Here is a 24,447-nt window from a genome sequence, read left to right on the forward strand (position 1 = left end):
GGTCGTGGTGGGTAAACTGCGGCTCTTGAGCCACATGCGGGGCTTTGGCACCCTGAGTGTGGCTCTTCCACAAAATACCACGGCCTGGGCGAGTCTATTTTGAAGAAGTGGCATTATAAGAAGTTTAATTTAAAAAAATTTGGCTCTCAAAAGGAATTTCAATCGTTGTACTGTTGCTATTTGGCTCTGTTGACTAATGAGTTTGCCAACCCTAGGGCAGAAGAGTCCCCAGAGAAAGAGGTAAGGCAGAAAGCCCTTGAGGGTCTGGGGACAGACCCTCTCTGAACTTGATGTCATCCTGAGGAGCCCAGGAAGGGGCCGTCTAGCTGATGTGCCTAATAAAGGACTGCAAAGGGTAGCCTCTGTCTCCCACGTTACAGATGTGGGGGGAAGCGATGAAGAAGGGCACTTGGCTTTCCCTTGGGAGCTCAGTGCTTTTTGTTTATCATGAAGAGGGGGCTCTAGAATGGATTTGGAGAGATTGCTCAACTTTATTTGCCCTGAAGTTTCTAAATGTATCAGAATCTATTAGCTGTTACTTAAAAAAAAAAAAAAATTCAGCGGTGGCAATGTCCAGGCTGGGATACTAGATAAATTATGTGAACGTTAGAGATTGGGCGTTCAGATGAATGTCACTCACTAATCTTGGTCTGTGTTGGAATGTCCCGGATTGTTGTCTGAGAGCTTTTTCTGTACTATCACTTTTTCTGTTCTATCATTCTAGCTATTCTAGTGCTACACATTTTAATTATATTGGTTTTATAATGTTTTTATTGCTGATTGGGTAAATATTATATATAACTCTACTGTTTTTTTTATATACATACAGCTTTTCATAGTGACTTTAAAATGTTTTTTAATTCTAAAAAAAATCTTTTTGGGTTTTTATTAGAATTACTTTAAATGTATGTATTAGATGAGAGATAATGAGCCTTCTTTTAACACTGAGACTTCCTATCCAGGAATATGCTGTTTCTCCTTTATTCACAACTTCTTTTATTACTTTCCTTCAGTTGGCCCTGTGTCGATATGTCAAGAGGTTTTGGTCTGTTGCTTTCTTGTTTGGGAGTTGCTTTTCGGGGTGTGTCAAGTCTCCTGTCAGATGCAGGACAATTTTCTGATTTCCTGCCTGGAAGTAATGCCCCCTGTCATCTTCCCAAGTCCTGTGCCAGCGTCCTCCCATCACATCTTACCCTTTTGTTCTAGATGCCTTCAGAAGGGCATTTAACATTTCCTAATCTCCTTCACAAGGACCACTCTTTCTTCTTTGGCTTCTGCTTCACATCCTCTTTCCATCGTTGACCAATTTCCTATTTTTCTAATTTCAAACAATGGATAGTCTCTGACTTTCTGATCAAAGAAGTGCAATAACGCTGGGACTGGTTTTGCTCAGTGGATAGAGCGTCGGCCTACGGACTGAAGGGTCCCAGGTTCGATTCCGGTCAAGGGCATGTACCTTGGTTGCGGGCACATCCCCAGTGGGGGATGTGCAAGGCAGCTGGTCGATGTTTCTCTCTCATCGGCATTTCTAACTCTCTGTCCCTCTCAATTCCTCTCTGTATAAAATCAGTAAAATATATTAAAAAAAAAAAAAAAAAGAAGTGCAATAAGGAAATGGGCGACTGAGAAAGGCTGTGAGCACGTGAGAGATGGGTGGGCTGGGGAGGAGGAGAGACTAGGAGCAGGCCAGGGGTGGAGGCTGGCACCAGGGGCTGGGCTCAGGGCGGAGGTGGTAGGAGCGAAGGACAGGGGCATGAGAGGTTTTGCGGAAGATGATGGATGCCATTGCTGTGTCACAGGACCATGTGAAGGTTAGAGTGAAGGTCATACTTATGATCGAGGACTTTAAACCCAAAAAGATGATTGAAATGGGTCAGAATTGATGACTGCTAACCCTTAGACACGGGCACGGGCTCTTGGGCTAACCCTTAGACACAGGCAGGGGGAACTTTGGCTCGCTCCTGCAGGGGCTTCTCTAGGTTACTGTGGGAAGAAAGGACAGCCCTACATGAGCCACCACCTTATTTCAGGCAAGACAAACCCCAAGGCACTGGTGTGCTCAAATAGCGTCCGGTGGAATCTGTTTTCATTATGAAGCACAGCATTTAAAACATTTCTTGGATAAACTCCAGAGACTGAATAATTCAATTTCAGATATTTAATTCTTATTCCTTCACAAAGTGGGTGGAAGTAGCTCTGAAAACATGGAGAATCATCTGTGAGAACAGCTTTCCCCAGTGTCTCAGGATACCTGGAGGCATCTCCCCAACATTCAGGGGAGTGTGTGGCTGTGCTCACTGGTATCCATTGAATTATACTGAGATGAGGACAAGGTTACGTCAGGCTCAGGGCCACCATATAGGCCTGTGCATGTTGTTTGGCACATAGACACTGGCTGAAGGTCAGGGCTGAAATCTGAGTGGTGCTTTCTTCTCAGGCTGTTTGCATGGGAATGTGTCTCATTCATTTGCACATTCATTTGCACAAAGGCTCTGGTTGGGCTGGGCCTGTACAGGCATCTCTCTGGGTTCCTCTGCACTGGAGCCTGGTTCGGGGAAAGTGCCCCTCCAATGCCAGGCCCAGGCTGCTTCCGTGCTGCCATCCTTGTCTAGCCTCATGTCCACACTCTCGGCAGGAAAAAAAGGGGAAGGGCAACAGACATGGCCCTCTGGGTCTATCCCTTTTTAATCAGAAAAACAAAAGCCAGACCTAGGTCACAGGCCCAGCTTTGGCTGCAAGGGTTCAGGGATGGGACTGATGTCACTGACACATTGCCAGCCCGACTGAAGTCAGGGTCCTGCTGTGAGCAGGGAAGAAAGAGTGAGTGCTGGGTGGGTGGGAATTTCAAATCTTAATATCCCTCTCACCCCTCCCTCTTCATTGCCTGTAGTCACCATTTGCCAACCCCTTTCTCATTCCTTCTTAGCATTTCATGCACAAAATACTATTTGTGACTATATTTTAAAAGCTAAATTTCAAGGGTTCCCGAGAGGCTCATTGGGCTAAATGGATAGTTGCCCTGCGGAACGAGGGTGCGTCCATATGCCATACCTCCCGGAAGCTGGCAGCTGGCAGTCAGAGTGATGCCACACCCACAGGCACTGTTCCTCCTGGCCACCAGGCCCCAGAGCAGCAGGGATGCTTTCAATTATTTTCTTCTGGAGGAAATTTTAATTTATTCCCAAATGCATATTTAAGGATCTAAAATAGCATTTTAGTAATTGAGTTTGGAAGGGCTCAGTAGGACGTAAGGGGCCGCAGTCCTCTCCCAGCCAGCTTTCAGCCTCTCGTGTTGCAGCAGGCCAGCTTCTCCTGACAGTTCCGCTGCTCCCAGCCCAGCCACACCCAGGGTGAGCAGCAGCCAGCCATTCGGTTGGAGCCCGCCTGCAATGGAGTTAGAGTGGCTGGCTCCTGAGGGCCCCCAGATGTGGCCCCCCAAACCTCTAGCTTCTTCTCTGGCAGTCCCTAGCAATCTTGACAAAGATTGACATTTCTTAACTCCTTATCTTCTTCCAAACTGGATCCTACACACTCTTTAGGACCCAGCGGAGGTGACAGCTCCTCCAGGCCCTGTCCCCCAACACTAGTTGAGTTAGTTATCCCACTGCTGAGCCCTTTCACATTGTGAACACCCCATATTTTCCTTCAAGAGATCCACTCTCTGCCGAAACCGGTTTGGCTCAGTGGATAGAGCATCGGCCTGCGGGCTGAAGGGTCCCAGGTTCGATTCTAGTCAAGGGCATGTACCTTGGTTGCAGGCACATCCCCAATGGGGGATGTGCAAGGGGAAGCTGATTGGTGATTCTCTCCCATCGATGTTTCTAACTCTCTTTCCCTTCTCTTCTTCTCTGTAAAAATCAATTATATATACATGTGTATATGGGGGAGAGAGAAAGAGAGATCGGTCCACTCTGCCTAATTCATCATTGTCATCTAGGCTTGTTACCTGAATAAGAATAGTCATTCTCCCAGCTCTGTTTGCACAGTTAGGGGGCTTGCTGACCAGACCTTGTCCACTTGTCCCCACGGCCCTTTCCCTTAACTTCCCAGGAGCTCAGGGGGAAGCTGGAGGCCTTGTCACCTCATCTCTAGGCAACACACACCCAGGGCCTGCCTTCAAGCACTCAGCCCAGCAGGGAAGCCACACATGGGGGCTCTATGAGGACACTTGGACACCTCTGTGCCCTGTTCCCCTCCTTGGCCTCCAGGTCTGTTTGTCCCCCATTCCTCTTCACCAGCACCTGTCCTTTGATCTCCTTCCTAAGAAGGTCCCTCCCCACCCACTAGTGGCAGCTGCCCACATGTGCAAGTGTGGCAGGTGCTCTGGAATAAGGGGCATGGGAGATTTGAATGGTGAGAGGAGCCCCTGAGACATGTGGCCAGGGATCCAGAGGGGCTGACTGGCCAGTAGTGGCAGGTTCTCCCTATCCCTCTGTCTCCTCAGCATGTGTACCACCGTCTCCATCCCCAGGCACACACCATATGCCCTAGGGCCAACCAGAGCACACTCTGATTCCTTGCAGACCGCAGGGAGGAAGCTTTGGGAGGTTTTAGTTTTGTTTCCACTGCTTCTATGGGAAAAAAACAGGGGTGAGTGGAGTGTGTGTGTGTGTGTGTGTGTGTGTGTGTGTGTGTGTGTTTCCTGCAAAATATCACATTGTTCCCAATTGAAGGAAAATCAATTTTGTTTTGTAATGTGTCTGACTTGCGAAGTTCCACCGCTGGCCCGCGCCTGGCGGCTGCCCAGAGCCAAGCCCTGGTCGCTTTCTTCTGTGCTGAGCAGTAGCCAGTCCTCTGCGCCTCGGTGGGGCCACTGGTTTTCATCTCTGAATAAGTAGTGAGTTTGCTTTTAATAATGAGACACAGAAAGGACGAGAGATGAGGCATTAATCTTGGATCCTCCTTGTTCTGTTACCCAGAAAACTGCCGCGGACGGGAAAAGGCAGGAGATCATTGTCCTGGACTCAAAGAGGAGCAACGCCATCAACATCGGGCTGACCGTGCTGCCCCCGCCAAGAACGATCAAGATCGCCATCTTGAATTTTGATGAATATGCCTTAAATAAGGAGGGAATCGAGGTGAGAGCCGCTCTGCCACGCATCCTTTGTGTCTGCAATGTGTCACGTGTATGCAAAGCATTCCTGTTTTCAGTATGACTTTCTCTCTATGGTGGCTTGCCATTTTTTTTCTTTTTGTCTCAGCCAGACTCTGAACAGTGTTCATAATTCTCATGTTTTTTTTTAACTTCTTGGGGATGGGTAAGCCCTTCATTACCTATGAAGTTCATGGTTCCTTTACTGACTTCCTTCTGACCGTGCTCCTCCTACGTCATCCTGGAGGAAGAACGTGATAACCCCCTTAGGAGGCTCTCAGGATCTTCTTTCACATCATTTCAAATCAAATATGATTAAGGAGCACTTTTAAAAGTAGGGTGTGCTCATATCCAGGTAAATGACTTTGTTTCTCTCTTTGCACTTGTTAGGGTGTGTAGAGATAAGTTTCATTTGAGTAACTGGAGAAGCCAAACCAGCTGGGGCTTTGGCATGTGCTGGTCTCAATGGCACAAGTGCAGAGAGGTTGGGTCACGTGGCTGTGACTACATGACTGGTAGGTGGCCTCGCTGGAGCCACAGCTCACCTGCTCTGCCAGGCAGGGCTCAGTGCTCTCCCGCCAGGACCTGTGCTTCCTTCACTGTGGGCGAGTGCTATTCTAATCATGGAGACAGAGCCAATGACCCAGCCCTCAGATTCCTACAGATGGGCAGCCTAGCCGGCGTGGTGCAGTGGCTAGAGTGATGGCCCACCCACCAAAGGGTCACAGGTTCGATTTCTGGTCAAGGGCACAAACCTCGATGCAGGCTCAATCCTCAGCCCTAGTCAGGGCATGTGCGGGAGACAACCAATCCATGTGTCTCTCTCTTTAAAAAAATATCAATGGAAAAAAGATTCTCGGGTGAGGATTAACAAAGACAGATGGGCGATACAGGCTGAGGCCCATCGGGTCAGAGTGGGGACAGGAGGACCCCGCTTCACAGCATTGGGTGATAGCCACTCCATCTATCAGCAAGAAGCCCTGGGTTCCTTTAATATTCTTCCATACTTGGGGTTCATTCATGCACAGTCTTATGTGAAAGACTATGTGAGAGAGTAGAGAGAACAAAGGAGGACTGACTGCAATGAGGAAAGCAAGCCCTTGACCAAAGAGTTGGATGCAAGGAGTGGCTCAGGCCAGGATGCCAGACTTGACCCAGTCCTGAGTGTGGGAGGTTGCAGTGGGGGGAGGGGAGAGGGTGTGCCTTTGTGCTTTGAAAAGAAGAGGCCTCCACTGGAGACAGAGTCCCTAGAGGTTTAAGCTGGATGGAGCAGGGTCCCTTCAAAACCCATGTCCACCCAAGACCTCAGAATATGACCTTATTTGGAAACAGTCCTTGCAGATGTGATCCAGTTAAGATAAACTTGTGCTAGATGGGCGTGGGCCCTGCTCCAGGGACTGAGATCCTTATAAGAAGATGGATGTTTCCAAGTAGATGTAGAGAGGAAGAAGCTTTGCGCAGATAGAAAACACACAGGAGACCACAGACCAGAGTGGCGGGAGGTGACGGAGGCGGGGACTGGAGTGATGTATTTACAGGTCAAGGAGCACCGAGGATTGCCTGCAACCACCAGACGCTAGGGAGAGGCAACACAGGTCCTTACCGGGGGCTTGTAGAGAGAACATAGCCCTACCCAGTCCTTGATAAGCAACTTCTAGTCTCTCAAATTCACTCTGTGGTTACAGCCACGCTAGGAAACCACTATAAGTTTAAGCAGCTCTACTCTTAGAAACACACACACACACACACACACACACACACACACACCCTGTCCCAAGGAGCAAGTACAAGGAGGGAATACATCTCCTGAAAGGAAATTGAGCCCCAAGTATAGAGTCAGGCCAGGCAGCAGAGCAGGTCAACATATCCAGGTGGGCAGCCAGGGAGTGAAGGCACATGGCTGATTGGGGCAGGGAGCATAAAGGAGAATGCAGGTGACAGCAGGTACATACAGAAAGGGACATTGAGATACTCCCAAACAAGAAGAAGGGGGAAGGCATTGGCTTGCCATTGGGCAGGTGGGGGCTTCCCACCTGGACAAAACAAACGTTCATCTAGGACAAAGAGCATGGTAGGTGGGCCCTGGCACACTTTCGGACCATCCTATTTATGTAACAGGGTCTTTAGAGGTTGTAAAAGCTTCAGGCTCATTCAAAGAGAGACTTCAAATGCTGCCAGAGCCAGCCTGATAAAAGGGGGGGAAATGAAACTTTCCCCTTTGACAATATTTCCCATTCTTGTGCTGAGAACTTGAACGTCCATTAGGAGAGATGGATTCCTTTGGGCTTTGCCTTTCTTCTTTCCTGAAATGTCGCTCTTCCTGGTTGGGGAAACTTATTGCTTGAGATGCAATAAGTTACTTAGGGTTCAGAACGAATCAGATTGCTTTTTCCTTTTCTGACTGCTTTCCAGCTGAGCGCCTTTTTGATCCCGGAAGGAGTAATGAGAGCAACCATAGAGATGATGGATATGGGCATGGCATCCCAGCACAAAAATAGCTGTCATCAGTTTCTTCCCGTGGGCCAGGCACCAGCGAGGTGCTTCACACTGGCAATGATCAGAAGGCCATACTATCACGTTTCTCATCTTAAAGATGAAGAGAGCGAGTCTCAGTTTTAGTCTGTGCCCAAGTTCACAAACCAGTGAGAGGTTAAGCTGCAATATGAGCTCTAGAATCTGAGTCTAAGGGGCAGAGCACAGGCCTTGGGGATGGCTGGCCAGGGGGGCCTACGGATGCCAAAAAGAATAAGAGGGAATTTGAAAGGGGGGTGAGCAGACTCAGGAGGCCGCGCAGTCCACTTCACAGTGCTGCCTGTGGTTTTCCTCTGAGAGTAGCTGAAGAAAGGAATGATATGAAGCACGAAGACATGGCTGTAGAAAACACTACTCAACCCTCCTGAGAGTTTATTGGGCCATGAATCCTCAGTAAATCTATGATTAGCCACAACAACACATAGAGTTACACTTTTTTATAGCAGTTTTCATCTGAAGCAGGGCTTCTCAACAGTGGCACTATTGATATTCTCGGCTAGGCAGTTTGTTTTTTTTAAGATTTTTTTTAAAAACTGATTTTTAGGGGGGTGCGGGGGAGATGGATGTGAAAATGAAACATCAATCAGCTACCTCTTGCACACCCAGGACTGGGGATAGAGCCTGAAACCTGGTATGTACCTGGAGCAGGAATTGAACCGGCAATCCTTCGGTGCATGGGACAACACCCAGCCAACTGAGCCGCATTGTTCCCAGGGCTGGGCTGGGCAGTTCTTTATTGTGGGAGCTGCCCTGTACATTGTGGGATGTTTAGCAACATCCCTGGCTCCTACCACCCCAGTGATGACAACCAAAAATGTCTCCAACCTTTGTCAAATGTTTCCTGGGCACAAAATCACCCTGACTGAGTGAGAACCCCTGATTTAAGGCTGCCTGTGTGAATCCAGAAACTATATACATATATTTTTTGAATGCTTGTTCAGCAACTACTAGTTCTCTTGGAGAACTTGGAACCCATGACCTGCTGCCTCTGACTGCTGATCTCCGGGACCTAGGGGGCATAGCATGGTCTACATTCATGTGCTGATCCACTTTTCCAGAGTTTTTCTCTAGACTTGTTCAAGAATGAAGTCAGGGCATGCATTCCATGAAGAGATGGAAGCTGTGCATTACAGATCTTTACTAATGAGATTTCTAGCTTGCGTGCCAAGGGTCTTGTGCCAGACTGTCTGCTTCTGGGAGGCAGGCACCGGAGCATGGCAGCACGACTTAATAGGGCCATTTGAAACCTCTCTGTGCCTAATGTGATTAGGATGTATTCAATGACATCCTGTGGCTTTGCTTAGCAACCCAATGGTATGTGTCCGGTTTGCTGTGCAAACCTGAGGGAGCCGTTGACTAACTTCATTATGGAAGTAGTTTTTCATAAGAGGATTAAACTTTAGAACATTGCTTTGGTATCACAATGGAAGTATGAGGAGTCCCCCCCCCCCCCATTTTTTTTTGTTTGTTTTTTTGCTTTTTTGATTTTTATGGAGGGTAGCACAATTGAATGGTCCAAGTAACATTGAACTTGGCCTGGTTGGCTGCCTGGCCAGTCAGCATCCTAGAGACAGAAATTCCCTTTGGCCACAGGTACAAACCTATGGCGCCTTTCCAAGCACTTTGTGCTATACAACCCGATCTGCAAGTGACCGATGCACGCAGTGAGCCTGACTCGGTCAGGTGTCACACTGGGTCAGCAGAGCCAGGACCCAGGGTTCCTGTGGCTGGACCTCCACTGTGCTGTTAGCTTTGCATTCTGGTTGAGTTGCTGTGATCCATGGAGCTGGTGCTGGGAAAGCAGCAGGGGCTCCCGAGTGGTTCCAGTGCTGGCCTGGTGGGCCCAGCCTCTCTCAGGCAACTCACTTCATCTGCAAGTTTGATGCAATCATTTCTGCCCCAGGTGTTTCCCTAAATAGTCCCAACAATGAAAGAAGATGGCAATCAAGACCCCCCAAAAAGATCCCTCCATGTCCATGAGACTCAATACCCAAATGGAAAGCCATTGTTTCATGAGAATATACAAGTTGTATACTAACCAGGCCCAGCTCTTCAGCTCTCTGCTGTTGTCACCAAAATCCTTGTGTGAGGTTCTCATCCAGAGCTACAGCCAGGGTTCTGCTCAAAACTCACAAGGTAAAGGAATTCCTCATTGCGACCTCATCTGCATGTGAATGAGATGGCCAAACCCCTTAACCATTTGGGTCCATAAAAAGTGAAACTTGTGCATTGTTCTCTGACATTTGGCTTTCAGGTACACAAGCAAGTGAAACCCTGTTGGGGGAAGAAATAAAAAACAAAAAGACATTGCATTATTGCGTAGGGGAGTTATTTGATGTTTTTCTCCCCATGGAACCAAATGGCGATCATAAAATCATCAGTAGATCTACTGGCCCAGAGAAGAGCAAATCAGGGGTTCCCCCTCCTGCTCATCTCCTTTTATCTGCTCCTGGAAAAACACAGCCCTCACCTCAGAGGAGGTGGCGCTGACCTGCCGTTCCACTGTCTTGGGGCTATTTTTATTGTCAGTGATGTGTGAAAAAAATAAAACAAACCGGCAGCTGGCAGCCTCATAAATTTTCAACACTGAACAAATGGTTTCAATTAGTCAGAGACGTGAAAAACAAAAGTAAGAGAGTTTGATTGCTTTCCCAAAGGAAAAAGGCAACTCAAAACCGTGGCAGGAAAATGCCTTCTGAAGAAGGGAAAGTGTTGACAATTTTTTATTTCGGAATTCTTGTCCATGTTGAAAACAATTTGAGCAGGAGGAAAATTAAAATACAAATTTTAGTTACGTTTTTATTTTGAAAGCAGATTGAGCTCAAATCCTGGGCGTGGATTGCTTTGCCTGTTGTTTAATACCATCTGAGGGAACAGGTGGGGTCCAAGCAGAGCTTGTGGGAGAGCAAGGGGCACTGTCGCTGCATATCGCCCCGATGTCACATCCCACCTGCATCATCTCAGAGGCCATGATGAGGAGCATATTGGAAGAGGCGGTATCTGAGGGCATACCTTCTTTTTTTTTTTTTTTTTTTAAATCCTTGGGTGAGGATATTTTTTTCTGTTGATTTTTAGAGAGAATAGAAGGGAGGAGGAAGGGGGAGAGAAAGAGATAGAGGAGAGGAGAGGAGAGGAGAGGGGAGGGAGGGAGGGAGGGAGGGAGGGAGGGAGAGAGGGAGAGAGAGAGAGAGAGAGAGAGAGAGAGAGAGAGAGAGAGAGAGAGAGAGAGAGAGAGGAACATTGACATGAGAGAGATACATTGATTGGTTGCCTCCTGCTCTCACCCTGACCAGGGCCAGGGGTTGAACCTGCAACCCAGGTATTTGCCCTTGACAGGGAATTGAACTCGCAACCCTTCAGATCACAGCCAACACTTGAACCACTGAACCAAACCAGCCAGGGCCGAGGGCATGACCTCACTCCGACTGCAGCACAGAACACATGCCTCCCATGCAGCTGGGCATCACTGGCTCCCGATGAAGGACTGAGACAGCCCTCCCTGATCACATGCTCAGCAAACCCAGATGGCTTCTGCCCCGCCACACGCGTCCTGGGGCACAATCCTGGAAACACCTGCACGTTTGCCAATTATGATGTCAGGGGACCAGGATTTCAATTTTGTTCTTTTTTTTTTTTTTTTTTTTTGCATTAATATAGAGCAAAATGAAACTTTTTGCTATACAGCTCTAAGAGCTTTATAGCAAATCCTAATTGTTAGGATTCAAAACAGCCTCATTTCCCCTCAAAACTGTGCTCTTGTGCTGTCACTTTCTAGTCGCAATCTGAGCTCGCCTCTGGCCCCTGGAAACCACAGGTTTGGTCTCATCACTATGGTTTTGTCTTTTGGAGGATTTCACATAAATGGAATCATAACTGGCCTCTTTCACTCAGTGTGTCTGTGAGAGTCTTCTTAGTTGTGGTATGTCCCTGTAGTTTGTCCCTTTTTATTGCTGAGTACACTTTATTCAGCTGTTGAAGAATATATAGTTTGGTCCAGTTTTTGAAATTTATGGATAAAGGTGCTACAAGTATTTAGGTACAAGTTTTTGTGTGAACATAAGTTTTCATGGGTGAAAACCTATAAGTGGAATTGCTGGTTCATGTGGTAATTCTGCGTTTAAACTTTTGAGGGGCTGCACCTTGCCTTTTCAATCTCTTAACAGTGTTTTTCAAGTCTTTAATGTGGAGGAAGTTCAGTTTATCAACCTGACCTTTTGATATCATGTCTAAGAGCTCATTGCCTAACATGAGCCACAGAGATTTTCTCCTGTTTCTTTCTAAATGTTTTGCGGTATTAGCTTTTACTTTAGGTCTTTTATTTCTTTTGAGTTAATCCACGTGTAAACTGTAAGGTTTAAATTGAGGTTCCTTTTTTTGCATATGAATGCCAATTGTTCTAAAACCATTTGTTGAAAATACTATCTTTTCGCCTTTAAAATGCTTTTGCTTCTTTGTCAGAATCAATGGCTGTATTTGTGTGGTCTCTTTCTGCACTCCCTGTTTTGTTCCATTGATCTATGTCTGTCCTGTTGCCCAGACCACACTGGCTTATTACTATTGATCTACAATACATTTTAAAATTGGGTGGTGTAACCCCCTCAAAGTTATTCGTTTTCAAAATTGTTATGGTTTGGTTCATCTGCTTTGCCATATAATACTTAGAATCAGTTTGTGTGTATCCACAAAAAATACTATGCTGGTATTTTCATTGGAATTGAGTTAAATTTATAGACCAATTTTGGGAAATTAATATATGACCTTTATTGTCTTTTAGTCCATGAACATAGTATGTCTCCTAGTTACTTAGGTCTTTTTAAAATCATTTTTATCAGCACTTGCTACTTTCCAGCATACGGACCTTACATGAGTGGTTTGTTAGATTTATATCTAAGTATTCCATTATAAATAGCATTTTTCTTAAATTTCAGTTTGTAATTGTACATTATCAATATAGAAATAAAATAGATTTTTCTGTATATTGACCTAATGTCATACAGCATTTTTTAAACTCACTGTTTTATAAATTTTTTAGGTTCCTCACAATTTTCTATGTAGACAATTCTACCTGGTGCAATAGGAACAGTTTACATTTTTCCTTTTCCATCCATGTGGCTTTTTATAAAATACCTCCTATCTTGTTCCCAATATTAGAGAGAAAGCATTCAGCTTATCTCCACTAAGCATGATGTGAGCTGTATGTCTTTTATAAAATGTCATTTATCAGGTATGGGAAGATCTATCTTACTGCTGGGTGGCTGGGAGTTTATTTGTTTTTTGTCATGAATTTTGAATTTTATTTAAAAAAGTTTTTGTATCAAATGAAATGATTATGTGAATTCTCTTATTCAGATTATTAATCTTGTACGTTAATTGTAGTAATTGATTACCGCATATTGAATCAACCTTGTGGTTATTATTTTTGTTATATTGCTATATAAAATATAGTCATGTGTTTATATATTTCAACATACTGACATTATATATTTTAAATTATGTTGTTAAGGATTTATGCATCTAATTTCATCAGAGGCATTGGTCTCTAGCTTTCTTTTCTTGCATTATCTTTGTGTAGTTTTTGTATCAGGGTAATTCTGATTTTATACAGAGAATTGAAAACTAGCCCTCCCTTGCTTGGGTTCAGGCCAGGATTCAGAACTTCATCTTTCAGGCTGTGGTTCCAGCTTTGGATCCATTTTTGAAGTTTTCAAAGGCTAGTCCAGGTCTCCAAGTCTTTGATGTGCTGGTTAAGGTCAGCCTCACAGATGACAGCTCAGGGATGAACTCAGAAGTTCTTAAGCAACATTATACACTTGCTTTGCCAGGTTCTTAGCTTTCCGGGACCTTTCCAGTACTTTCCAGGGCCCTGGGCCTTCCGTTTTGGTGTTCCAGCTGAAAGCTGGGGCTTTGTTATCTCACTTTGCCATCCACCTTCTGTAACTATGCTCACGTTTAGGGCCAAGCCAAGGGAGGACAGAGAGAAGAAAAGCAGAAGGGGTTTGGACCACAGCATCACTGATTGGAGAGGAAGGTTCTCTTCCTCTGGAGTTTTAGGTGCCTTCAGCCCCTGCTGCCTCTGCTAGGAGGCCCCTTTCCCACTCCTAGTCAGGACGAGAGGGTTCACTGGAATGCTCTGCACTTGAAACCCTCTTCCAGGTTTCCCACTCCCTTACACCCAGACTGAGGAATGCCAGAGGGAAAATGGGTCAACTCACTACCTGTTCAATTGAGTTCGATATCATTTAAAATGTTTTCATTTCTATATAAATTTTAAAATATAGTGTAAGTGTTTACAACACTTAAAATTATACGTCCCATGGATAAGTCGATCTGAGTTATTTGGAAGTGACTCGCTTTTATAAGCTTTAAAATGAATCAATCAGAAGGACTAGAAAACATACATCCTTGAGATGTTTTACTGTTTTCTAGGTAACAGGAAGCCGTTCTCTAATCTTCTATCTTATCCTATCACCTTTCTCTCACCTTCATCAAGAGGATGGATTTCAGAATGTCCTTCATGTACAAGACCCAGAACATTTGGGGACAAGTTGCTTATGAAACAGGTTAAAGGGGCGAGAGGGAAAGAGGGACGTTTAGAACAAAGAAATGTCAGGTTAGATGCCAGTGGGGCTTTTCTCCAATGTACATTTGATTTATGACAAGGTAACACCTGTATGAAATAGAACACTGGCAACAGAACATCTTGCCTACCTGGTTGGAAAGTTATAATATGAATTTCACTATATCAAAGGGGTGAGATAGGTTCCATCACTAAGCAAGAACATATACTGTATCATCTCGTCTTTTCCAGAAAATTCTAACCATGATCCCCACGGAAGAGGAGAAGCAGAAAATCCAGGAGGCCCAGCTGGCCAACCCTGAGGCACCGCTGGGCAGCGCAGAGCAGTTCCTCCTCACACTCTCCTCCATCAGCGAGCTCTCAGCACGGCTCCACCTCTGGGCGTTCAAGATGGACTATGAAACCACAGAAAAGGTAAGCATGGAGGAGAGGCCGCCAGGTCTGCACCCCATGCTGAGGAAGTCAGGTTTGCTTCGGGGAAGGGAGTGGAGTGCCATCCTCGAGGGAGGGTGAGTTGATGATGACGAGGCGGTGTCTGTGCTGAGTGATCAGGATCCTGCCAGTGTTGGGTTATCCTAATGGGTGTGCCTGGCACCAGCCTCAGACACGTGCTTGCGTGTTCAAACAAGCTATTAACTTTTCTTCTGATTCTGTAGGTTCATTGTAGAACATTAGGAGCATACAGACAAGCACAGCATAGAAAGTGACCTGACATCCATCCACTTGATGATAATCGTCTACACGGCCATTGACGGTGGTCGTTGGCATGTCTCAGAAGAAAGCGGAAAAACAGATTGCAAGGGCTTGAGAGGAGCACAGAAGGAAAGGGACCCTGACAGTAAAGGCATGGGGTGGAGGTGGGGGGCACATCTTGAGTAGAAAGCAGAAGGAGCAGGAGTCCTCTCTGACTCCGGGCGGTAGGAGCACTTTGGGCAGCTGAGCACATGGAACTAGCGGAGAGGAAAGGGCAGAGGTGGACAGTGAGCTGGAGGTGAGTTGAATGGAGAGGAAGTGCCCAGAGGAGACGGTTCAAAGCTCGGGTGGAGAGCCTGCGTGGCCTTCCCTTACTGCAGCAGAGAGAGCACCGTGCTCTACGAGGACCAGAGAGGCGGCATGGGTCTGGGGGGCTTCAGGAGGAAGCGGCTGCATTTGAATTCATTTGGGGACCAAGCAGGGATGAAGAAACCTGGGCTGCTCAGGTGACTGGGCATGACTTGATCACAAAATCAGACAGCAGGGTTCGGTGGCTCTCGCCAGCCCGGTGAGGTGGCATCATGGAGAAAACAGACAGGTGGGTCAGCCCTGGTTGGGGACAGGCAGGGCAGAGGCGAGGCCTCTGGCCGTGGGATGCAAGCCCTGGGAGAGACTCAGTAAGAACATGGGAGTGAGGACAGCACAGTGAGAGTAAAAAAGGGACTGAGGCCATTAGGCTGCAGGGCAGGCTACCCGCCTGAGGGGGTGGGACTGAGGAAGGCTGTGGGAGTGAGGAGGGTGGTGGCCTTCTAGAAAGGACCTCAGTTCAAGAGGTGACTGGCCAGAGTGCCTAGAGGGGAAATTTGGAGACCTGGGTGGTCCAGGGACAGGAAGGCCACGGTGTCCAGTGTCATCTGCCTGGTAGGGGAAAAGCAGAGAAGACTGTCCAGATTGTGAAGGAGCACGAGAGGGAGGGGTGTCATAGAAGTCAGCCGTGGTGAGATGAGAGGAGACGGGGTGCTAAGTCCTCGTGCTTGGAAGATGGGTGGGAAAGGAGGAAGGCAGGTTACTTCTTCCCCAGCACACGTTTCTGTTAGCCACGGGCCCCCACGTGGCTAACCACCGGGAAGACTTAGAGACTAGACTTGTTCCCAGCTGCTTCGGCATTTTTTCCTTGACAAGGAGCACATGCAGGTCTGGTGGGATTGCCCTGTGCTGAGGAGAATGTGTGATTACCTTGTACAGAAACGAAAAGAACAAAGTCAAACCAAATGAACATTATCAGCTTCTTCCATTTTTTTTTTTTTTTTTTAATTGAAAGGAAGTGGCAGAACCGCTCTTGGACCTGAAGGAAGGAATAGACCAGCTGGAGAACAATAAAACCTTGGGCTTCATCCTGTCTACTCTCTTAGCCATCGGGAACTTTCTAAATGGAACTAATGTAAGTCTTACCCTCCCTCCCCGCCCTCCCTTGTCCCAGGATCCCTGCCCTTCGCTTGCTGGTGGAGGCCATTCCACTGGTCTTCCAAAACCAGCTTTCATATTTTCTTGCTAAAATTCTAGAAGACATTTGTTCTTAAAATACCAGGGCCTATGTATCTGAACCTGTATCTTGCTATAAATGAGAAAACCTAGAAAAATGAACACATTATTCTTTCGAAGGTCAGCTACTCTCAGAATTGGTAATGGAGGTGTTTTCTTCCAGGCTTTTCTGTTGTTTGTCTGATGTATGTAAGTACAAATATTTGGGTTTAAATGAGTTTTTATTGATTTTAAAGAGAAAGGAGGGGAGGTGGGGGAGAGAGAGAAAGAAAACATCGATGTGAAAGAGAAACATCAATCTGCTTCCTCCCGCGCACACCCCAACCAGAGATCAAACCCACAACCAGGACGTGTGCCCTGACCAAGAATCGAACCAGTAACCTTTCAGTACACAGGATGATACCCAACCAATTGAATCACACTGGCCAGGGCCAAATAATTGTTTTTTACTACTCAAATATTTGTAGTTATATGCATTATAAACAGACTTGTTTAAAAATGAGCCTATCTTCAGCCAGGAAGTAGAATAGAAACAGGCAAAGGGAGAAAAGGAGTGTAGATACCCAGATAGCAGAGTCCCAGCCTCCCAGCACCTCGGGGTAGAGCCCTGGGACAGCCCACGGCTGAGGGCTGTGGTGGGAAAGGGCTGGAGGTTCATCTCATTCTCAGTGTGGTTCATCCCGGTGTGATCCGCTAGGAATGATAGAGTGTGTAAGCTGCAGCCACAAAGGCGCTCACTCCAAATATTGGTGCCTGGCCGGTGTGGCTCAGGGGTTGAGCATCGACCTGTGAACCAGAAGGTCACGGTTCGATTCCCAGTCAGGGCACAGGCCAAGTTAAGGGCTTGATTCCCCGTGGGGGCAAAGGGGGTCATGCAGGAGGCAGCCAAGCTATGATTCTCTCTCAACATTGATTTTTTTTTTCCCTCTTTCTCTCTCCTCTCCTCTCTCTGAAAAAAAACAAAACAAAACAAAACATATCTTTAAAAAATATATATTGAGCTGCTCCAACAGGGCATGGAGTCTAACCTTTTGTGTCTTTCTAAGAACCTGCGTAAAACGTGTCCTTCCTGCCTTTTATTTGATGTTCACCTACCAGGCCAAAGCGTTTGAGTTAAGCTACCTCGAGAAGGTTCCGGAAGTGAAAGACACCGTGCACAAGCAGTCGCTCCTCCACCACGTGTGCACCATGGTGGTGGAGAACTTCCCCGACAGCTCCGACCTGTACTCGGAGATCGGGGCCGTCACCAGGTCAGCCAAGGTATGTGTGGCCTCAGAGCAGGGCCTGTGCCCCCCTGGGCGGGGTCCGCAGCTGTCCTCTCAGGAGCACAGGCTCCGTGCAGGAAGACGCCCAGGGGCCGCTTGCATCTCCTGCTCTGGCGTCTGTGACGAGGCCTCGTCTCGTGCCTTTTGGAGTGCACTTTTAAGATCCTTTTCCCGTCTCTGGTTCTCTGCCGGATTCTTTCCTACTGAGGTATGTGAGCAAGCCTGCCATCCCCGACCCAACTGCTGAGTCCACGGAGGAGCTGTGTTACTCACCAGGCTGCGTTCTCAGGCATTCAAACTCCCCGCTTGTTTAATGTGGGCAGAGGTGTCAAAAAGAGGCAATTTGGCTCCTCCTCAGACTACCATAGGGCCGGCAGGGAGGTGTTGAGCCAGGAAATGGGCTCACAGGGCCCCTGCCCCACAGGTTGGCCGTCCCTGTGAGGGCCCCCAGAGGGAATGGGTTCGTAGGGCTGTAACTATACGTGGCCCTGGTCCCTCAGCTGCAAGCCCCTAAATGTAGTGCAGAGTGCAAACCTTCACTAACAGGTGGTGTGTGAGAAGGGAGACAGTGCGGTCACCGGACAGCCAGCTGCGCCCCCTGCAGGAGCATCGCTGAGGTTCCACAGCCCAGCGGAACCTCAAATGCAGCAGAGCCCGGAGATGTCCGGATCTTGGGGGCAACAGCCAACGCATCTGGGAGGGGTGTGGTGGAAACTCCTGGAAACACAACCCAGGCCAAGGAGCTGAAAGCAGAGTGACCTTTAGGTCTGGGTCACATCGGAATCTAGTGTGAGCAGAGGAGAGAGTGGTGGGCAGATGGGGGAGGAAGCAGAAGGGGGAGGAAGCAGAAGGGGGAGGAAGCAAAGGGGGCTTTCTAAGGCTCTCCCTCCCTCCGCCTTCTCCCACAGAAGTAGCTTGTGGGGACACACGGGCTGGAACATCTCCAACTGCCCCAGGACCAACAGGCTGGCAACTGCCAGGGACACTGAGCAGGTGACCCCTGAGCCAGCCCGGCAGTGGACCTGCCTTGAGGCGGGAGGAAGCCCGGCCTACGATCCCCCAGCTCAGAGGCTAACGAGGGGTTTCTTAGGAAACACTATTTCGCAGGCACTCTTACCATGCTCCTCTGTGCCAGGCACTGCTCTGAGGTCTTTGCAAATATTCCTTCTATACCCTGAGCAAGGCAAAAGGCCCCTGTGAGTATCCCAAAGGGGATTCCCAGCTGCTGCTAACACCCCCTATGAGCACCTTCCCATGAGACAGTTCGTTAGGAAATCGTCTGGCTGTCTAGATTCACCGTGATCCTGTTTCCAGAACCATCTAGAACAAATCGGTTCCCTTTTTACACGTGGTCCTGTGTTTTCCTAGGGCCTTGCCCTAGGTGGAGCCTGCGTGTCACCAAAGTAGCCCTGGCCTGGGTGTCCTGACCCCAGGCTGACCCCAGCGACAGCCCCGGGACCCCCCTCAGTATCAGGCCTCTTTCAAACTAATAACTAAATAACGTATTTCTGCCTGGAGCTTGGCTCCTGCCCACTCACGTTGGCAGTTACTAAAAGTGACTATTGACCCAGGTCCCTGTGACGAGCAGCAGGCTGCCCCTTCGCTGGAACACATCAGCGCCATCCATGTGTGACTGCGGTGCATTCCGCCAGCCTCTGGGAAGGACAAGAGCGCACTGGGAAATTTTATGACCCATCTGCTTAGTTCATCTCGGACGAGGGTTCCTTGATATCATGTTTTAATTTACAGTTTTCAAAGGCTTACCTAAGATTCTTTTCCAAATGTGGCAAAAAAAAAAAAAGGAGGTTGCCATTGCTTTGGGTTCACTTGGGTTCTATTGCTAAATAATCTGATGCCGAGATAATGACAGATCCACATGTGGATAAATTCGAGGCTGTAAATATGTTTGTATTTCAAGATGTACATTTGGTTTTGATGTTTATTTCTTCCCAAGGCCATCGGGCTTCCTGGTTCAGGTTGGGGTCTGGCGGTTTCAGCACGTTTATCAGGGTTCTCTCTCCCTCTGATTTTCAGGTTGACTTTGATCAGCTTCAGGATAATTTATGTCAGTTGGAGAGAAGATGCAAGGCTTCGTGGGATCACCTCAAGGCAATTGCAAAACATGAAATGAAACCCGTTTTAAAACAACGCATGTCAGAGTTCCTGAAAGACTGTGCTGAGCGAATTATAATTTTAAAGATTGTCCATAGGAGAATAATTAACAGGTGAGCAGAGTGAGGAACACATGGGAGTACCAGTAAGAGGGCATGTTGGAAATATTCTGCACACCAAGATCTGAAGGTTACATTTATAAAAATTGTGTGATAAATTCTTGGTACATGGCCAGGGTGCCTTTGATGCACATGTTTGTTTCATGGGCGCTTAATTTTCACACACGCGCACACACACACACACACACATGCACACACACTACTATAATGCCATTGAATCTTAAGGTCGGAAAGAATCTTAGAGATGCCATTCACAACTCCTCCTGGATCAGGAATTGAATCTATAGCATCGCTGACAAGGGGTTTCTTAGGAAACGCTATTTCGCAGGCACCCTTTGCTGAGCCCTGAGTCTCCCTCTCTGTTTGAACAGTCTTGCCTGCAGACAGCACACATATTGTGAGGCAGATTGACTTTTAGAAAAGTTCCTTTTCTTCATTTAAAAACATTTATTGATTTCGGAGAGAGAAAGGGAGAGGGAGAGAGAGATAGAAACATCATGGATGAGAGAGAATCGTCGATCTACTGCTTCTTGCATGCCCCCTGCTTGGAATTGAGCCCACAACCTGGGCATGTGCCCTTGGCCAGGAATCATACCATGACCTCCTGGTTCATAGGTTGATGCTCAACCACTGAGCTACCCCCACCGGGCAAATGCCTTCCTTATACGACCCACAGTCTGACCTCTAAGACCTAACGCTCGCTGGTTCTCGGTGGTGGCTTTGTGCTGTGGTGTGCCTTGTGCCACCCTCCGGACCAGCCTTCCTCAGAGTCACAGGATCCAAGAGAACCCTGGGAGGCACAGCAGGGCTGTGTGAGGCCTTGCTTCCCTACAAGGAGGCTGGCAGGGATCTAGGATGACTCCAGGGCCGTCCAGGGCCATCTCACCTGGAAGTGGAGGCAGCAGCCAGGCCAGAGCCTGGGACTTCCAGTGTGCCAGGCCAGGGCATTGCCTACCACACACCACCGCTTTCTTTCCCTTTGCTTCCTCACTCTGATCTCGCAGGTTTGAGCGCTCTGCCCTGGGCCTCGCTTTTTGGCAAGTGAGCATGCGGCTCTGCAGACCTGCGGTGTGTGGGCAGCCTGCAGCAGAGCCCGGGTGGCAGGCCCTGAGCCAGCCCCGCTGCAGCTGTGTGAGGAGCCTGCGCTCCGGGGGCCGTCTCAGCTGTGGCCGTGCTAGAGGGCTGCTCCTCGGCACACACCCTGGGCTCTGCCTGAGCACTTTATACGTCTCCAAACAGATGTGTGTGTTTTTTCGTTTATTCATAAACATTCCACATTTTTAATTCTTTTTTTCTTTTCCCTCCCTCCTTTCCCCTTCTGTCCTTATTTCCTTCCTTCACCTTCCATGAAGTCATACAGTCCTTTCACTTCCGATTACAGTGGATGTACAGTATGCTGTTAGTTTCAGGTGTGCAGCACGGTACTTAAACACGTATATGTCTTACAACGTGATCACCCAATAAGTCTCACTCCCACCTGGCACCCTGTGTAGTTATTACAATAGTGGTGACTGGATTTCCTGGGCTGCATTTGACCTCCCTGTGACTATTTTTAAGGACCTGATTCTCTTGTCTGTCTGGGAGCCCTCTCCCAGCTGGTGTCCTTTGCTGCTCTGGTCACCAGACCTCCTGGATCTTGCTCCAGAGACCGTTCAGGGCGGGTAGGCATGGGGATGGGGGTCTTCTTTAACTGTTAGGAACAGGAATAAGAAACAGACTCTTCCCTCCAGGTTGGTGAGTGCTTTTGGAATGCGGTTGTTCAGATCCCTCGCTGCACCCCATCCAAACCTCACAGCTGCCCTCATGGCAGCGTTACCCCTTTTGGGTAATCTGGACATTACCTGAGATGCCATATTTCCCATTGAAATCCAAGCACACTCTGCTTTTATTTCATATTTATTATGGTTACGGAGGGAGGCAGGGCACGAGCTGCTTTGGTCCTCCACGCTTGATATGATACAAGTGATTTCCCACTTAAAACTGCTCAAATAAACAAAGAGTTTTCATTTGGAATATTACGAAACTGGAGCGATTTCATGAAAGTCTTGTAAAGCTGTTCTGTCTGGTCACATTAACCATTTTATCCCAGACACATGAAAACTCAGTGCTCCATCTATAGTGTGTGTGTGTGTGTGTGTGTGTGTGTGTGTGTGTATAATTATTTATATACTAGTGACCAAGTGCACGAATCCAAACACATTGGAAGGAAATTAATTAGAAGAAATATTTTATATCACTATTTTCCCTTTCTCTATAATAGAAGTGTCAGAGGTACGTTGTGCCAATAGTTGGTCTTCAGACATATTCTGTCAGTGCCGCAGCTTTCTTTCAGCTTCAGAATGTCAACAAAAACAACCCCATTCACAATGGACAATGACAGATAGAAACACACGCATGCGATTGGCGCCAGCAAGAGCTTTATATTTATCGTGCATGCAAGAGTCAACATTTATTTTTAAGTTACCAGTGCACATCATATGTACTGGCTGGTCAGACAGACGGACGTTCGGTCACTTAACCTTTTATATGTATGGATAATTCTCCCTGGTAAGCAGGTCACCGGATGATGTTGCTCTCAATCCCAGTTTACTCACTATTGGCCACTCAATGGGATGACCAGCATGAGCCAGGAATTCACTGCAGTTACAAGGGGAAGGCTTCTCTGAAGGTGTGATATTTGGGCAGAGACCTGTGGATTGAGAGGATGCTACCATGCTCTGGGCAGAGAGAACAGATGGTATTGTTAGTCCTCCCAGTGGAGTGGCCTCCCCACCCCTTCTTCCCTCAGTCCCTGCAGGTCCCCGTGTTCTTTTAGGGCCCCCAGTGTAAAAGGAAAGGTTAAGATGCCACACAGGCCCTGAGGTGGGCTTGTTCAAGGAATCAGGAGGTTCCAGTGTGACTGGGACCACAGCGGATATGGTCAGAGAGGTAATAGGCCAGTTACGAGAGACCTTGTGTAAGGATACCACCTATTATTCATTCATCTGCTGGTGGATATTGGTTTCTTTTCTACTTTTTGCTATCATGATTAATGCTGCTATGAACAGTTTGTGGAAGTTTGTACATATATTCATTTCTTTTGGGTACATGCATAGGAACGATACTGCCAGGTCGTAAAGTAGCTCCATTTTAGCTTTTTAGGAACCGCCAGACTTGTCCACAGCAGCCGAACCATGTTTATGGGCTCATCAGTGCCACGGGAGGGTTCCGGTTTCTGCACATCCTCACCACACACACTCATCATTGTATCCATCCTAGTGAGCGTGCAGGGCATCTCACTGTGGTCTGGGTTTGCATTCCTGGTGACTAAAGGTCATCTCTTCATGCACTCACTGGCTATTTGCATATCTTCATTTGAGAAATGTCTGTTCAGATCCTGCAGACGTTTTTGTTGGTTTGTTTTAGTGTTGAGTTGTAACCTTTCTTTATATGTTCTGGATACAAACACCCTGTCAGGCATGTGATTTACAAATGTTTCCTTCCATTTTATGGGTTGTCTTTTCACTCTTGACAGAGTCCTTGGAAGCACAAAAGCTCTTTAATGTTGATGAAGTTGAATGTATCTATATTTTCTTTGGGTGCTTCTGCTTTTGGTATCATAGCTAGGAAATGATTTCCTAATCAAAAGTCATGACATTTTGTTTTCTTCTAAGAGTTTCATACTTTTACTAGCATTTTTTGGTTTTATGCAGCAGTTTTCCGTCCTCTTTACCTTACATTCCTGTTGTATGTTTTACTTTGTTGCTTTTCACAAAAAGAATAAGTCAGTGTCACTCATTTGAAAAACAAACGAAACCTTTTTCTAAGTGTACAAATTAGAATGATCAATGCCAAAAGTTTTTATCTACAAAGAGTGGTATCATTTATATAATACTATTTGCTTACATAAAAACTTCACTCTGTCTCCTACTATCTTCTTCCTCATATCCTGAAAACTAAAAATTGGACACACGTCTGCTCACTTAATTTCTTTTACAAAAAACTTTAAGTAAATAACAGTCAACAATTTCTTATTTATAAATTAAATAGCTGAGATAATTTTGTGCATCTCGTTCAATGTGTTCCAATTAAATTAAGATTCTATGTAGAATTCCAAGAAAAGATATCAAAATATTTACTGAGAGAAAATTTTATAAGCATCTTTTTATAAACCATTAATTGACATTGTTCATAATATATCCATGTCTTTTCCAAGTTTTCACTGAAGCAGTTCCCAAGGAATTGCTAAGCAACATTTCTTTATTTCTTATTTAATTTTTATATAATCTAGAAACTGCAATATTCATTTTTGTTACAAAACTTTCACATATCCATTTTAGGAAGCATTAAAACACAGGTAAGCAAAAAGAAAAATGTACTTAATCTCCTCAATCCTGCCATCTCACCATCCTCAATGAGAAAGTGAGTTGAACTTGACCTCTGGTCTCGTCACTTGAGAGGATTCTTCAACCTCAAGGCCCCAGGAAAGAACATTGTCTTGCATTGATGTTTTTTTGTTGTTGTTGTTTTGTTTTG

The 24,447-nt window shown here is 46.8% G+C and overlaps 1 protein-coding gene across 23 annotated transcripts in view; it reads left to right on the forward strand.

Annotated features, from left to right (window-relative positions):
- FHOD3 (formin homology 2 domain containing 3) overlaps positions 1-24,447 on the forward strand; it is a 335,026-nt gene that overhangs the window by 295,012 nt on the left and 15,567 nt on the right. For all 23 annotated transcript variants that reach the window (XM_045574974.1, XM_036419534.2, XM_036419535.2 and 20 more), the window contains 5 exons: positions 4,920-5,078; positions 14,433-14,615; positions 16,216-16,335; positions 17,535-17,696; positions 19,736-19,926. In XM_045574974.1, the coding sequence (XP_045430930.1) occupies positions 4,920-5,078; positions 14,433-14,615; positions 16,216-16,335; positions 17,535-17,696; positions 19,736-19,926 (815 nt within the window). The remainder of the gene's footprint in view (positions 1-4,919; positions 5,079-14,432; positions 14,616-16,215; positions 16,336-17,534; positions 17,697-19,735; positions 19,927-24,447) is intronic.

The sequence above is a fragment of the Pipistrellus kuhlii genome, unplaced genomic scaffold, assembly GCF_014108245.1.
Source record: "Pipistrellus kuhlii isolate mPipKuh1 unplaced genomic scaffold, mPipKuh1.p scaffold_m20_p_6, whole genome shotgun sequence".
Classification (NCBI taxonomy): domain Eukaryota; kingdom Metazoa; phylum Chordata; class Mammalia; order Chiroptera; family Vespertilionidae; genus Pipistrellus; species Pipistrellus kuhlii.